The sequence below is a fragment of the Felis catus genome, chromosome F1, assembly GCF_018350175.1.
Source record: "Felis catus isolate Fca126 chromosome F1, F.catus_Fca126_mat1.0, whole genome shotgun sequence".
Classification (NCBI taxonomy): domain Eukaryota; kingdom Metazoa; phylum Chordata; class Mammalia; order Carnivora; family Felidae; genus Felis; species Felis catus.
Window position 1 is genome coordinate 22,567,238 of NC_058384.1, and position 17,067 is coordinate 22,584,304.

General features: G+C 36.7%; 1 protein-coding gene across 6 annotated transcripts in view; it reads right to left on the reverse strand.

Moving 5' to 3' along the window:
- The window catches only part of HMCN1 (hemicentin 1), a 469,326-nt gene that overhangs the window by 355,120 nt on the left and 97,139 nt on the right, over positions 1 to 17,067 (reverse strand). For all 6 annotated transcript variants that reach the window (XM_023247312.2, XM_003999241.5, XM_019821722.3 and 3 more), the window contains one exon: positions 8,406 to 8,476. In XM_023247312.2, the coding sequence (XP_023103080.2) occupies positions 8,406 to 8,476 (71 nt within the window). The remainder of the gene's footprint in view (positions 1 to 8,405; positions 8,477 to 17,067) is intronic.

Consider the following 17,067-nt stretch of genomic DNA (forward strand, 5'->3'; position numbering starts at 1 on the left):
ATCAACATGAATATAGAAGTATGAGACCTGGTTTAAAGTTTATATGAAAAAATCTGAGGACTGAGCTGGTAACTGCACCTGAATTCAATAATCTGATACCATCGCCAAAGAAATCTTATATTGGCCTCAAACATGAAAGAGCTTCCCAGACATAGCTCCAGAGGAGGACCCCAGGTATCATCTGGTGATGAAGATCAGTGCTATTAAATCTCTAACTGGTGTTAGTTCATTTCTGATGTATTGATAGGTTTCTGGAAGGGATTCAGACATCTGATGGGGTAATTGGGCAAATAAGAGTCAAAGTGAGTACTCATACCAAGATTCCACAATTCTTCTTGACATTTTTTCAAGGCCTAAGAATAAAGACAGCTTCTTGAGAACTGCTCTTGATCTGAATTGAGAAAAAAACTCTACATTCATTTTGTTCAAAGTGAGGTTGATAGTTTTCTCTAGGAAATCTGGCTTTCGGTCAAGAAACATTCTCCCCAGGAAAACATTTTGACCTCCATCCTTACCATCACCTAAAAATGGACAAAATCAGATGCAGTACTTATTATGGGGAATAGGGTAATCCTTTGGTTACATAAGTAGCATGTATGGGGTGAATCCAGGCATCATGGGTCAGTGATGCCATTCTGTGACGTGTAACTGTAATATTTACTCTGCAATGACTCGTGTAGTTACCTTTTGGAACATTCCCATGCATGCACCCTTTGAAAAGAAAATCAAAATTTTATCATCATAATCCATACCTACGTCATTATGTCTATATTCTGCTTTGAAAAAGTAATCCAATAGTCAGAATACTCTTCTATACTCTCTGTCCTTTGAAGTGCTCATAAAAGATCATTAAGAAATCATCTAGCTATTTGCTTCTGGATAGGGTACCAAGGTGGATAGTTAGAAAACAGCCAAGCATGGGGCGCCTGGGTGGCGCAGTCGGTTAAGCGTCCGACTTCAGCCAGGTCACCATCTCGCGGTCCGTGAGTTCGAGCCCCGCGTCGGGCTCTGGGCTGATGGCTCAGAGCCTGGAGCCTGTTTCCGATTCTGTGTCTCCCTCTCTCTCTGCCCCTCCCCCGTTCACGCTCTGTCTCTCTCTGTCCCAAAAATAAATAAACGTTGAAAAAAAAAATTAAAAAAAAAAAAAAAAAGAAAAGAGCCAAGCATTCCCACTCAGGGCCCTCCATTCTCTTCCCTCCCTGAGGATTAAGAATTACTTGTCCTTCAGAGAATTCATATGGTCTAGCAGGGAACTCTAGCAGCACGTGAAAGTTGTAGTAGATGTTTCATTCAAGCCCCAAGAAGTTTCAACTCTAACAATGAAAATAATCAAAACATCACCTACAAATACAACTAGGTTGTGTGGTAGTATGAACACTATCAATCTCTTAAAAGGCATCTTTTCCTCGTGTCTCTCCAACGTGTTTGTGAGGTCATACTTAAATAAGTTTACCACAGTAAGTAGTGAGAACACATACTGAGCAAAAAGAACAATTTTGTTTATAATTAACTTTGTCATTTGCTGCTCAGTAATTTCGGGTCAGCCAACTACGCAAACTGATGAGAGGTAGCAGTGAAAGTCAAAATCTTCAAGGAATGAATTCATTTCATTGAGGACGAGACCAGCCCTAGGCCTACCATCGTCTTTAATTCTCTACAGCACTATCTTGAAATAAAATGCAAAACAAATGCTATAAACAAATGTTAACTTGATTGGACTAATAAGGTTACTTAAATCAGTATTTAGAAGGAAAGTAACAGAGTCATAAAGGACACTGTCTTAAGCATTAAATACCTCCCGTTATGTGACCAGCTTTGCTATTTGCCAGTTTGGTGACCTGATTGTTACCTACTATCTCAAAGCTTGAGTATCCTCCTTTGTAAAAGGTAATATTAATATTTGTGTGGGTCTGAATTGAGAGAAACACTTGCAAAATCACAAGGCACATATTCCACAATTGCTGCTCGTTTACGGTATAAATGTTTGGTGATTATTTCCCTTAAAAAAACCTTCAGGGTACTGGAGGTAGTAACACAATAGAAGTAATAATAGCTAACATTTATCAAGCCTTCACTTTGGGCCAGACACTGGTTCTATTATTCTTGAAGCTTTTACATGTATTATGAGTTACATGTGTTGGACTCATCTCATCTTACCTAAATTAAACACATGCCATTCTTCCTGTAAAAGTGAACACACACACACACACACACACACACACACGCATTTGTACAAAAGAATACTTAAATAGAAATAAAAGCTGCTGTCTTCAGTTGAATCATGTCCAATACCAAAAATGGAAATCACATCTCCCATAGTCTATATCTACACTGACATAAAATCCCTTCTTGTTATTTTTATCTAGTCATGTCTTTTTTTGCTTTTCTTAATTTCTTTGTCACATATTAGTTTGATTTTTAAAATTCATTAAGAAAACTTTCCTATAAATTGAGAAATAAAGAGCATACTTTTACATAGTAGCATGATTTAGAATATCAGAAATTAGAGGCACCTAGGAGGTTAGGTGTACGACTCTTGATTTTGGCTCAGGTCATGCTCTCAGAGTTCATGAGTTCAGGCCCCATGTCGGGCTCTGTACTGACAGTGCAGAGCCTGCTTGGGATTCTCAGTCTCCCTCTCTCTCAACCCCACCCCATTTGCATTCTTTCTCTCTTTCAAAAAAAAATTAAAAAATATATATATATATATATATATACAATACCAGAAATTAGATAAAGTGTATACCAAATTGTCATCATAAATTTCTCTTCTATACTCAGCACTATCTTGTCTTCTTCTTTTTAATAGTCTTGGCCTATCTAGTGATGATTTTTCATACTCTCCTTTGGCAGTTAATTCTAACATCAATCGTTTCTACATGATAGCAAAACATTTGTCACCTTAACCTTAGCCTGCTGCATTTTGTCTATTTACCCTTCTATTCCTGTTAAAGAATTATAATAATTGGACCTTAACCTCATCTTCTTCATAACTCCATCCTGTTCCTATGTGGCAATGCTGTTCTACATATTTTTACTCTTATTCCTGCTTTTTTGGGGGGGGTCAATTTTGCTAAAAGACTTCACAAAGGAAAATTAAATTATGTGTGAGGATTTTCAGTTTTAGGGACCAACTATCTATATGAAAAAATTGTAATTCCATTATTGTAAAAATACCTTCCTTCTTTTTTTACATTTCAAGTGTCTGACTAATTGCTTTTTGTTCTTTAGAACATTTGGATAAAAGGCTTGAAAGCATATTACTGCCAACACCATTTTTTGATTTCTAAAAATCAAAAGCTTTCTAGTTCCTTTTTTTTAATGTTTACTTATTTTTTGAGAGAGAGAGAGAGAGAGAGCACAAGCAAGGGATAGATAGAGAGAGAGAGACAAAGGATCTGAAACTGGCTCCATGTTGATACCAGAGAACCTGAGGTGGGGCTCAAACCTATGACCAGGAGATCATGACCTGAGCCAAAGTCAGATGTTTAACCAACTGAGCCACGTAGGCACCCCAGCTTTCCAGTTTCTTATAAAGACTGTGACCTGAGACAAGACTTTGCACTGCATATTTACAGAGATACTAGGTCTCAGAGCTCTGTGGTTTGAATACCATTTGTTATCATTTGTCTTCCGTTCTTTTTCCCAGAGAGAAAGCTCAGATGCTTTCCAAGTTGCTTCCATGTATTCCAGATGAAAGATGATAAAGGAAAATAAAATTAATGTTATAAATGTAATGATTTAAGGTGACTGATTTTTTTCTAAGTTTTTCTTGGAAAATTTTAAACTATGTTTCAAGTTATCCATATCTCTGTAAAAAAAATAGCTAAGCTTAGTGTAATCTTAATGAGCAATTATTTAATTTACTTCAAACTAAATTTACTTTTCTTGTTTTCAAAACTATTACAAATGTAAGAAAATTATTAACTTAAAAAAAATTGTTTAGGGGCTCCTGGGAGGCTCAGTCAGTTGAGAATCTGGACTTCGGCTCAGGTCATGATCTCATGTTTTATGGGTTTGAGACCCACATTAGCCTCTGTGCTGACAGCTCAGAGTCTGGAGCCTGCTTCGGATTCTGTGTCTCCCTTTCTCTCTGCCCCTCCCCTGCTCGCGCATTGTCTCGTTCTCTCTCAAAAATAAACAAATATTAAAAAAATTTTTTTTAATTTGTTTAAATCTAAGTAAGCTTTAATAGGACAGCAATTCTTGTTGCTCATGATAACAGTGATTTGCAAGGAGTCACCAAAAATGGTAGAAGGGGAACAGAAGAGGAGTCTGGAAATTATATACAAAACAAAATTTAGTATTTTATACTAAAACTGTATGAAATCTGTGAAATTTAGTTTCTAGGCTGATTTATGAAATAATAAAATATTCTTTAAGCAAACACTGAGGAGAAAGAATATATTCTTTAGATTAGGTGTTAAGTGATGATGTAGCCTAGAGCTTTTTCATATTTATGAAATATTTTCATCAATATGAAAGGTTTTTCATATTTATGTTGAATGAAGGGAAAAAGTAAACATTTGATTTCTTCCCCAACTGGTTGTTCTACTTAAGCATCCTTTTGGATCCCAAGACAATGCAAAAATAAAACCCATAAGATGCAGCCAGTCCAGAGAAAACCTCCAGAGAAATGTACACCCGCTTTCATTCCAGGAGAAAAGAAAAGAAAGATAGAATATAACCCCACGGACTGCCTGTAACAGTCTCAAGTCCAAAAGGTGATGCAGGAGGGCTCTGGGAAGGGAATCAATGGAAGATGAGTCAGGAATTATGATCCTTTGCCCTGGAGACAAATTGAGCACAGAGGATAAGCACACTCCTTGAAGATTCCTCAGAACAAAAGAAAGGGAGAGGCAGGAAATCAGGAAGTGCCAGTGCCAGGTCTCATTGAGAATGTAGGGATTTTCATTCTAGCCAGATATTCAAGAATACAGCTCAGCTGTATTTTTGCAGAGAAAAAAGAAATGAATACAGTAAATCCTTTCTTAACGTTCTATCAGCTAGAAATCTCCATTACTTGGCCCTTCTGAATCTCTGTGTAATGCAAGCTGATAATTAGGTTTTTAAGTTATCTTTTGCCCCATCAAAGCTTAAATTATATTTGATATAGTTTTACTGCTAAATATATATTTTTAAAAGAGGCTACCCTCATATAATCCCTATTTAAGTCCACTTTCATGCAGATACTGGTTCATCCCACAGGTGGATCAGAGGCTCAATGAGAGGTACAGGGCCCTTGCTCTTAGTAGCTCATGGTAGACTAAGGCAACATAAAAATTTTAACAAACAGGGGAACACAATTTCTAATTCCCATGCTCCATGTACAGGCTAGACATTTTTATGTAAATATTTTTTTCAAAGGATCTGGACATCCAAAGTGGCAAAGAATTTGCTATATTGAAGGGCAGAAAAGTAAATTCTAAGTAAGTATGAAGATAATGACTGGAAAAGAATGACACAGTGTAAGAGAAAGGAAATGAGGGAGTTTTAGTGGGAAAGACCATCAGAATAAATTTAGTAAAAGAGAAAACTAGCCAAGGGATAAATATATAAATCCATTTAGGTACTTATGAAATATGATTTATTTTAGTATATGATTAAAAATTATAGAGACAGGCACAATATAATAATCATGATTGAATACATATTTGGAATGCCAAACTTTTGGCTTTTTCACCCTATGCCCCAATTATGCTCATACAATACACAGTTGCAAATCAAATCATTCACCCAACAGTGAAACCAAAGTATTAAAACTCCAAACTCTAATTTGGACTGTGTTGATTTGTACACAATGGTATATTCATTCATTCTTCCTTTCTTTCATCAAAAAGTGAGCAGCATGTTCAATATGCCATACATTTTGCTAAGGTAATGATGAGCTAAATCAGACATGATTCTTCAGTGTGAAATCCCCACTACTTTGTGATGGAGAAAAGCAATAATATATGGCCAAACCTTAAGGACAGGGAGGATCTCTGAGGAAGTGGTGTTCAAGATTAGACTTGAATCCTGAATACAAGATATTAAACTAGGTTAAGGGAGCATGGAAGTGAGGGCAGGATGAAGGACAGGAAATTCCTGTGCAAGGAAAAGAACATGTGTGAAAATGCCACTGGGAGATGAGTGGAGGATAAAGATTTGCAGAGAGTCTATGCAAGGCCCCTAAGACAGAGCACAGAGCCCAAAGGAGAGAGTGGTTCTACACAGGGCTGACAGAGAGACAGGTCTCAGGTCACTCAAAATCTTAGGTAGAATTTAATGAGTTGGGGGTAGGGGATGACTGCAGAGGGTATTAGGGGAAATGTTCAGAGATGTATTTTGAGATTATTTTGTTTGTAGAATGGAGAATAGTCTGGCAAATAAAAGCAAGAGCAAATGCAGGAAAATCACTTAGAAACTTTTTTTGCATTTGCTTAAAGATATAGTAATTGGGATTAGGGTAGTACCAATAGAAATAGTGAGAAATCAATAGACATAAAAAATATTTAGAAAGTTAAAAACCACGACTTGATGGTTTGGATGTTGGGGGAAAACCATCATATTAAAGATGATTCACAGTTTTTGGTAGTATAACCAGAATATTGTGGTCAACATTCACAAAGACAAAAAATAGAGGACAAAGAACAAGAATTTAGCACCAAGTGTAGAGCAATGGAAAGGGCACATTTGTGAGTTTCATTGTAGAGGCCCATTGTGACATCTAGGGGACTGACATAAGGGTCTGTATGTCAGAGGAGAAGTCTTAGGGGCCATTTGTTTGCGTATGTTTGAAACAGTAAGTGAGGTCACTTGCTCAGGGCAGATCGCTCACTGAAACAACCAGTAGTAAAAGGGTGAGGGGATGGAGGTTTAAACAGAGTAGACAAGATCTGTAATTATCATTGGGACAAATGGGAAATTTAATCAACCAGAAAAACATAGTAAGATCATGGGAGTGCTGACAGTCCAGTGTTGTGTATCCACAATGGAATCAACCTGCTCTGTTGTAAAACTTTAACAGCACTTCGCCCTGGTGGACAGGCATGAATAATGCAGATAATTGGAGTTATTGAGGAATAAGGTTTTGCCTTTTGAAGAAAAAAGCATTGGACAAGGAAGAAAAAGAGGTGTTTTTGAAATGATAGGACTCTGAGCTCAACTGGAGGAAAGTAAAAAAAGGAGAGATCTGATGGCCTGGGAGACAGGCTAGGGGTTAATGAGGGTGAAGGAGGAGTTGTAAACAGTTGTGCCAACAAGCTTGGTGGACAGATGGCTGCTGCTGGAGGTTAAGATGCTTGAACTAGTGCTTTGAGAGGTAGAAAGGATTATTGATGATAAGGTCCTGAGGGAGTGGAAGACTGAGATGGAGTAAAGAACAGGTTATTGCAGATGACTAGCAGGTCAAGGAACTGAGGGGAGAAGGCTCTGACAGGTCTTTCCCATAAATGCTGAAGTCCCTGGAATGATGGCAGCCCTGAAGGGGAAACGTAGCCAATGATCTAGGTACCAGTAGCTTAGATGAATGGTGGGGGGTGGTCAAAAGGTCTGGAAATGACTACAGCAAAGACCATCCATGGAGAAGAGTATAGTGAAGCAGCCTCAAAGAGCAAGTTTTTTTTGTTTTCATGAATGGATTTAGCAATAATGATCTCAAAGCAGCCCTGAGGGGAAAGTACATATTAACCCTATCTCCAAGTCCTGTTGTCAGAATATCAGCTAAAGCAATGTTATTCTTCTTCTCTAATCACCTAATTATACTTACTGTCAAAAATTTTATACAGTTGACTTAGACCAGAGAACATCAAAATTATTTTTAATTATACCATTTCTGTTGTGGGGGAAGAATTAACTGTTGTTTATGATTCTCAGTGAAGGGACTCACCTAGAGCAGGCTTCAGTAAACTTTGTTGTAGAGGGTCACGGAGTAAATATCTTAGGGTATGTGGGCCAGTCTGTCAAAGCTACTTAATTCTGCTATTGTTGTATGAAAGCAGCCATAGATAATGTATAAATGAAGGTGAACTCAATCTGCCCCATTTACATATCTATTGTTCAATTCATTCAGAACTCAAGTGAGAAAAGGAAGTGGAATTAAAAACTAATAATTATTTCTGGAACACGTGGGTGATTCAGTCAGTTAAGCATCGGACTTCAGCTGAGGACATGATCTCATGGTTCATGAGTTCGAGAACCACATCGGGTTCTCCCCTTCCAGTTAGTAGCCCGCTTCAGATCCTCTGTCTCCCTCTCTCTCTACTTCCTCCCCTGCTCACTCCCTCTCTCTCAAAAATAAATAAACATTAAAAAAATTTTTAACCCAAAATTACTTCTTTCAGGTTTAAAAATAAGGGAAATCAGACAAAAGTTCATGATTTTCCTTTCCCCTGAAACAAATAAAATTGAAAGCAAGCACTTACCTGAACATACAATTCTCTGAGTTCATATTGAAATTTCTTGGGATCTGTGGTAATTGTCACTGGGCCAATTTCTATGAGGATAAAAATGACATAGGTAAGTAAATTGTAATCAATAGCATTAAAGAGTTTATCATGTTTGCAAATGTCTTTTCATTGTACACTACATGGTTATTTATTAGTAAGAGATATATAGCCAGCAAAACAACAGACTGTTTCTCAGTTTATAGCTACCAAAGAATAACTTAAAATTTGCTGGAAATTATGTATATTCAGAGTGACTTTTTAGCCTTGGGAAATGCAAAGGGGCAGTCAAAAATGTTGTAAGACCAAGAGTCAGGAGACCCCAGGTTCAGTCCCTTTTTACTCCCATCAGTCAATGAATATTTATTGAATACCTACTTCATTGCTGGACTCTAAATTAATTACCCATCCATCCTATAATTCTGTTTTCTCAACTATAAATTGTAAATTTGTTTGCAACTTTTCTGTAAGTCCAAATTAGTTAAAAATAAGAAGTTTAATATTAAACAACAATAAAAATGACCTTCAATGCCACAGAGTTTTCAAGAACTTGCAGAAGCATTGATATGAAAACATTAAAAGTCAAAAAAATAGTCCCCATCACTTCCTTCCCTGGGCTGGGGCTGCTGTCCATCACTATCACCATTTGCCTGAGCCGGCTCTAACCACTTTGTGGTCACTGCCACCCTCACAACTACCCTGATATATTGCACAAACCACTATTCCAAATGGGAACAAGTGGGCCACTGCATTTCTTGGAAAACCAGGACCTAAGGTAGGTGAAAAGAAAGGGCCCAGACACCAGGGGTGGTTAATTTGGCAATATATATATATATTTTTTTGTAGGATGCAGCATGTCTATAGTAAACATTTTCATCCACAAAGATAATTTTCTTAAAAATAACAATCAACCTTTAAAAGAGAAAGTGGATGGGGCACGTGCGTGCCTCGGTTGAGCATCCTACTCTTGGTTTTGGCTCAGGTCATGATCTCAGGGTTTGTGAGTTTGAGCCCCACATTGGGCTCTGCACTGAGAGTGCAGAGCCTGCTTGAGATTCTCTCTCTCTCTCCCTCTCTCTCTGCCCCTCCCCGGCTCACTCGCTTGCTCGCTCTCTCTCTCTCAAAAAATTTTTTAAAAAGTAGACAAAGTGCCTTTACGAGTATCAATTACTTCCTTAAGAAACACCCATACATTTAGTAATAGAGTATTAAAACTCATGAGTATCATGTGCACTGACACTAAATTCCTAGGGTGGATGGAAAGTTTTCCATTTTATCTAATGAAGATACAGGCTGCATTCAAAATGATAATGTGCAACTATAATACCAAATTATAAAAATATTTAACATATAATTTTTAACAACACATGTTCTAGCTTCAAAGGCACACTGCTAGAAGAAGACTTTATGACTTCAAAGGATAATAATTAATTAGTCAGGCCTTCTATAATGTGCTAAATGTAATACAAAAATAGACTGTAGGATTTTAGAAATAAATGAGGTAAATTGTAAAGGAAGCACAATTTGTCTGCCATAACCCATGTAATTTTTCTTAGAAATGACATGAAAAAAATGCCTCCAACCTTCATCATACAGATCACAGATCAGCCACCTAGCAGTATACAAAAGGAGTGGAGAGGCAATTAGAGAATTTGTGTGAAAATGCAAACATGTGCATTCCATACCAAGCAGAACAGTTATTAGTTATGTAAAAGTCTTGTCCCAAGTGTATGGAAAATCAGAGAAGCCTATTCCCTCAAGACTAAACAAAGGCATACTTTGCAAAGGAATGCATAATAGCAAAGAATATGCCAGGCAGTTACACCCCGACATATAAATTTTCAGTAGCACTGTTAGGCCAAACTTCTATGTTCCTACATGGCATAATACTGAAATAATTCTAGAATTCAAAGCTCAAGAATTAGAAAGAAATACAAAGAATACTGGAAAAAGGCAATTACATAAGAATACAAAGAGAACATTCCCCATAATAATAATATAAAAAATAGTCCTGGATATATGCCTGTTCTTCAACACAGGAGATCAAGGACTGGTATTGAAGTAAGAGGTCTGATTAGGCTTCATTTGTATCCATAGACTCAAATATCCATTTGTTTCCAATGAAGATAGGAAATCCCTCCTGAATTTCATTAATAAGCATTTTTGCAAACTATACTGGACAGCTGAGATAAATCTTTTATCAGTTATGAGAAATACTCAGGAGAGGTGAGGGCTTGCTGAGCTGCCATATCCCTCCAGCTGTAAGCATCCTTTCCAACTCTTTTGAATAGAATGATATGACTATTTGGCAAAATCAGCCCTCCTCCCTTTCAGGACCTGCTTCCATTCCACTCTTACTCTTCACTTAATAGAGCCCTGTGCCAGTGTGTTATGAGCAATTTCCTCTTCTCTTCCTTTTGGCTCATGTTAGTTTTATCCCCTGCCAAGGCTTTGATGACATCCAGTAGGTACAACTTTGTCCTCTCTTCCTGCCCGAACACGACCCTCTATTGCATATAGAATTAAATGAGAACTCTCCAAGGCATTCCAGGCCTCTCTTCTATTAATCCAATTTTCTACCTTTGTCAACACCCCTTAGCATGAGGCCACTGTGCTTCCTCACCATCCCATGGCCATCCCCACTGTCTTTCATCTGTCCATATACTGCTCATTCTAAAAAGCCTGACTTAAGTCCTACTCCTTGAATGTGTTGACTTTTCTCCAATTTGCTTTAATGTTGTTTTGATAATATTTGTACAGTAAACACATGGGAATAATGAAGATGCACAGCATTCAAGAGAATGCAAAGATCACCTCCACTTTATTCAGTTAACTTTATCTAGTGATTTACAAATAAAACACACCAAAAATCACTCAATCAATCAACCATCAATCTCCAAACAAAAGCACTGAGCTAGAAGGGACATCAAAGATCATTTCATTCAATCTCTTTATCTATAGAAGAAAACTTGAGGTCCAGCAAAGATGAAATTGAAAATTTGGGTGGTTTAAAAAAAAAAAGGTTAAGATTTCTGAAAATATTTTCTATACAGAGCAACCTGTCTGGCTCACTAATATTTCTTCTTTTCCAAGATCTCCATTCTGTTGATGACTAAAGTACCACTAACTTTCTCCTCCTTTCCTCTGGACCACAGGCAAGACAGGCCATGATCAAGTGCCTAAACTGATGTGTACAACATCCAGGATTCTTAATTGTTGCAGGCCTGGATATTGTCTTTAATAGACCAAAGAACAATAAAGAAAAAAATAAAGGTTAAAGGTCAAGCCCAGGCCTTCAGATCCTTTACTTCTTGCTCATTTCCTTACATCATGGAGACTCCATGCTATAGCTAAAGACCATGAGACATGATCGATATGATGACAATAAGTCAACTAAGAAAGTTTTCAGTTTTCCCTATTAACTAAATGTTTTGTTTTTTAATCAAGTTACTAATACATAATCAATAGACACAATTTTCCATATACACTTTGTCTTACAAAACAAAAGAATCATTACAGCAACATGCATTATTACAAATATAAGAAATACGTCATGCTTCAGAAGACCACTTTTTATAAAAGAAAAAAAAAAAACAACACAACAGTGTCCAAAACTGCAAGGCAATCTCCCCTTTCCATTAATTTTGTTATATCTCGTTTCCTAGGGACTTATCAGATAGGTTGGATTTATTTCCAGCATCTCAGCCATTGTTCTCTTAATCTGAGTTGCTAGATTGTATTTAAGAAAATAATGGAAAGAAGTTCACAATGTAATATTTTCTTTCACTGCTTCACTTGGCAAGATCAATATCCAGTTTCTCACTTCCTTTTTCCTTTCCACTAACAGATTTCTGCTCCTTACAGTTTTTCTTTACTCGAAGTGTTTCTTGATAATAAGAGAAATAGTTACTGCTGCTTGCTGGGGTTTAAACACTGCCTGTGCATGATTTGATAACAGTATGCACAATTGTTTTGGTTTTCAAAAATACATAGTTCACGGCTTTATATTTATAGTGACACATAAATATGTGCAAAGTTAAAATGAGACCCCTAAGCTACATTATAAACTAATCAGTATTTTCAAAGCATTATAGAAAAATCAAAAATAACTATAAATCATAAGGCCTATCATAATGGAAATTTAAAAATAACTGAAAACTACATAGTTGAAAATTTACACATAAGCCTTGGAAACTTAGAAAGTCTAATTCAGCAGCTGAAAAGAGCTAAGTGATACAAAAAAGATGGCAAACTTTCTCAGTGCCCAGAGAAAACAGAGACCCCTGAGTCTAGGGAAACACAGTGAAGGCATCAGGAGGAGATGAGGAATGCGTTGGGACTTGAGGAAAGCACCAGATTTTTTTTTTTTTAATTTTAATGTTTGTTTGCTTGTTTGTTTGTTTGTTTGTTTGCTTTTTAAATATACGAAATTTATTGTCAAATTGGTTTCCATACAACACCCAGTGCTTATCCCAACAGGGGACAAAGCACCAAATTAACAGAGGGTGGTATTAGAACAAAGAAATTCCAGGCATTGGGACACGGGTGGTTCAAAACTGCTTCCATGAACTGAATCTCAACTGTTACTCTCTCTAAAAATTCTACTCCTGGGCAATTAAACACAAATCAATTATAACGTCTTCTATGTGCAAACCTACTTGTAAATAGACATATTCAAAGCATTCAAGTTGTCTAAAGGAAAATTAATAAATTATGTTTCCTGTTTGGGGATGCTACAGAAAATCAGATTAATAACTATATTTACTTTTACTGTTTTCGATTTAATCCACAATGCACTCTTTCTAGATTTCTCTATTCTCACTCAATTATAATGTTGCTGTCCAGCACCATTTTTAAATGATCTACATCTAATCCACAAAAACAGAACTGTCTCCTGACTTTGAACTAAGCTAAGGACAAGTATATTTCAAGACTTATTTGCGTACATTCCTACTCACAATAGAATAGGTAATGTTCAAGACCCTTAAAGGCCCTTAATGATTGTTTTGACATGAAGTGATGTATTTGGTGTGTTTTATAAAATCCAGGCCAATGATGAATTCATGCATAGCATGTTATCTAGTATTGATTAAATGGCATTCTGCTCTACTCTCCAAAGAGATTATTCATTTAACGATGTTATATGATAACCTTAAATATATGCACTTAACAAAATTGCAGCTAATATATGTAAAATGCAAGGGTCATTTCACTTGGACTGTTGAACAAGATATAGAAAAAATCATGAACATGAATTCACCAATGTTACACAGCTGTTTAGAACAGGAAGCAAAGAAGAATGTCTTAATAATTGACACAGGATTTTGAGGTATATTGAGTAGGAAGGATGTTATTGCTTACACTGGACCTTAGCCATAGCTGTAGAAAGCACTCTTGAAAAAACAGCCGTGGGATTTTTAATGGGCAACAAAATTCAAATTCAAGGTTTTACATGAAATCCTAAATAAAAAATGGCATTTTAGCACCAAAACATATCCATGCATTGATAAGGTATAGTCAGATAGGAAAACATAAAATATTTTCTCATGCTATTTAATAAAATTTAATTAATAAGCTTTCCAGTGTGATTAAGGTACTTTGAAAACAAACAAGAAAATGAATACTATGTACAAGAACATTTTAAAATTTAAACAGTGATATTCTAAGTAAATGTGTTTTTAATTTTAAGATAAAAGTATTAAAATTCATTTCAAAGTTTTAATTGTTCTCTTAGACAATTCTTTAGCATTAATGGCCTTTCAAATAAATCTAGACATCAGTGAGGGACAAAGAAAAATTATAAAAGGAGTAAAATCCTGTTGAAGAAAAAGTACATTTACAAGTCCTTAGAAATGAAATGTTAGTGTTGTTAAAATTTCCACGTTAGGAGAACAGACTTAATTTCAGCCCTGATTGTTTCCACAACTAAACAAATATATGGAGTCCTTTGATCATGTTTTCAGGGAAACTATAATGCCGAGATCCAAAATCATATTTATGAAGTAACACTTTATTTGCAAAAAAATATGGGAATCACAGACATTGTTAAAAATATGATAGATGCATTTATGTGTCTCTATATATGTGATAGTATATATATGGTTTCCCCCCCAAATTGCATTCATTTACTCAACCAACAGACACTATATCCTTATAGTTAGCTCCAGTTGGCAGGGAAAAGCACAAACAAGCAAATACATTTAAAGAGTTAGCAGAATCAGACATGTCTGGGTGTGTCCTACAAATTAAAGGGCTGACTTCAGGGACTTAAGACCGGTGCATTTGTATGAGGTCCTGCTCTCAGAGGCCTCTGCTCTGTTGAGAATACTTTGCAGTCAACTGTCTTGAAATAATTTTATCTTTGAATTTGTGTTTTATAAGTCAAGTTCAATGGGACAATGGAACATACAGTCTGAGCTTGGAGCCTTAGCTCATGGTGGGTCCTGCCTGCCACCACTTCTGAGGACAAGTTCTCAGCCACCTCTTCTCCCACTCACACATGCCCCACGCTCTACCCAGCAGCCCTGTTGCTGCCTCGGTAGGCTGTCACCATCCACCCAAGCAGGGACCTGATGTGAGGATGGGGGGGGGGGAGCTCCGACCACCAGAAGCCATGTCTCAGCCAGGACAAACCTTCCACACACTCTCAACCCAGGTACCAAGCACATATCAATGCCATGATTTAAAGATCCCTGGGAGTCACCTGTCTGCCAAGGGTTGGAGCTACAGAAAGAGATGAGTGGCTCAGATGACCAGACCTTGCCCAAGGCTGACGCACAGAGCCCGACACGGGGCTCGAACTCACAAGCCGTGAGATCATGACCTAAGCCGAAGTCAGACGCCCAATCAACTGAGCCACCCAGGCGCCCCTGTACAATGCCAGTTTTAAATGCAAATATCAGAGCATTTAACTCCTGCGTGGATTCAACCAAATTACACAATCTGTATTTTGTGTTGATGCCAGATGGTGCCTCCAACTGGCTAGAAGAGACACACACAGGCCGGACTTAGGAAGATTGAAGGAGGAACCATTCATTTATAATCCCAGCAGCAGTATAAGTGTTCCAGATTTATCATGACACTGAATTAAGTAATACTCCTTATTGAAGAATAGAAAAGATTTTTTAATGAAAAAAAAACCCCACAGTTATATAAAAGAAAGCTAAATATTAAAATATATGTATTCTGACAAGTCAATTTATGGATTTAATACATTAAGAATCTCAGAAAAGTTTTTTTGCTTGTGTGTGCTGTGTTTATTTTAAACAGCACATGGTCATTTTGTATTAATGAAAATTGACAAGGTAATAAAGGACATCACAAGCATCAATAACTAAGAGGACAGTACTGCTGGTATACAAATGAATATATAGTAACTAGAAAAAAATTAATAATCTACATACAAACTACTATCTGAAGATAAGGTACATAAAATAGGATTATTTAAAAAATATTTAACTTTAATTCATATTTTATAGTATATAGCAAAATAAACTCTAAAAGGCTAACATGGTTCAATATAACCATTATTATAATTTTACCTGAATCCAAATTAGAATATAAATCAGATATATAAAAGAAAAACATTCTTCTTTTCAAAGCAATAGAATAAATCACTAGGAAAAATACTGACAAATATGAATACATAGAAATCAAATGAAAATTGATTACACTCGGGGTGAGTACAGCATAATAATATAGAGTGGTCGAATCACTATCTGTACACCCAAAACTAACATGCACTGTGTGTCAACTATATTTCAATTTAAAAAATATCAAATGAAAATTAAATTCTAAAATAAAATAAAGCCAGATTTGGCAACACTTATGTCATCAATTAAAATAAATTAAAATCTACACTATCTGAAGAGATCATTCAAATTTGTACAAAAAAAATAATAAAGTACCAATCACTACATAAAAAGAAAATTCATTAAAAGAAGGAAACCAAAGAAATAAGACCAGAAGCAAATGTCTGTATTTAGTTATAGTGAAAGAGATGCAAACTTCAGTCAATTTTAAGTACCTGGTAAGAAAGAAAAGAATCTTTTTTAAAAAAATTTTTTTTCAACGTTTATTTATTTTTGGGACAGAGAGAGACAGAGCATGAACGGGGGAGGGGCAGAGAGAGAGGGAGACACAGAATCGGAAACAGGCTCCAGGCTCCGAGCCATCAGCCCAGAGCCCGACGCGGGGCTCGAACTCACGGACCGCGAGATCGTGACCTGGCTGATGTCAGACGCTTAACCGACTGCGCCACCCAGGCGCCCCAAGAATCTTTTTTTTTTTTTTTTTAATTTTTTTTTCAACGTTTTTTATTTTTATTTTTGGGACAGAGAGAGACAGAGCATGAATGGGAGAGGGGCAGAGAGAGAGGGAGACACAGAATCAGAAGCAGGCTCCAGGCCCCGAGCCATCAGCCCAGAGCCTGATGCGGGGCTCGAACTCACGGACCGTGAGATCGTGACCTGGCTGAAGTCGGACGCTTAACCGACTGCGCCACCCAGGCGCCCCCCAAGAATCTTTTTTAAGAGTATCACTCAAACTGTAACACAACCTGGAATATGTGTACAGTCAGTAAGATTATAAGTGGTTACCACTTCAGTGAAATTTACTATAGTTATATGTATTTTAGGTATGG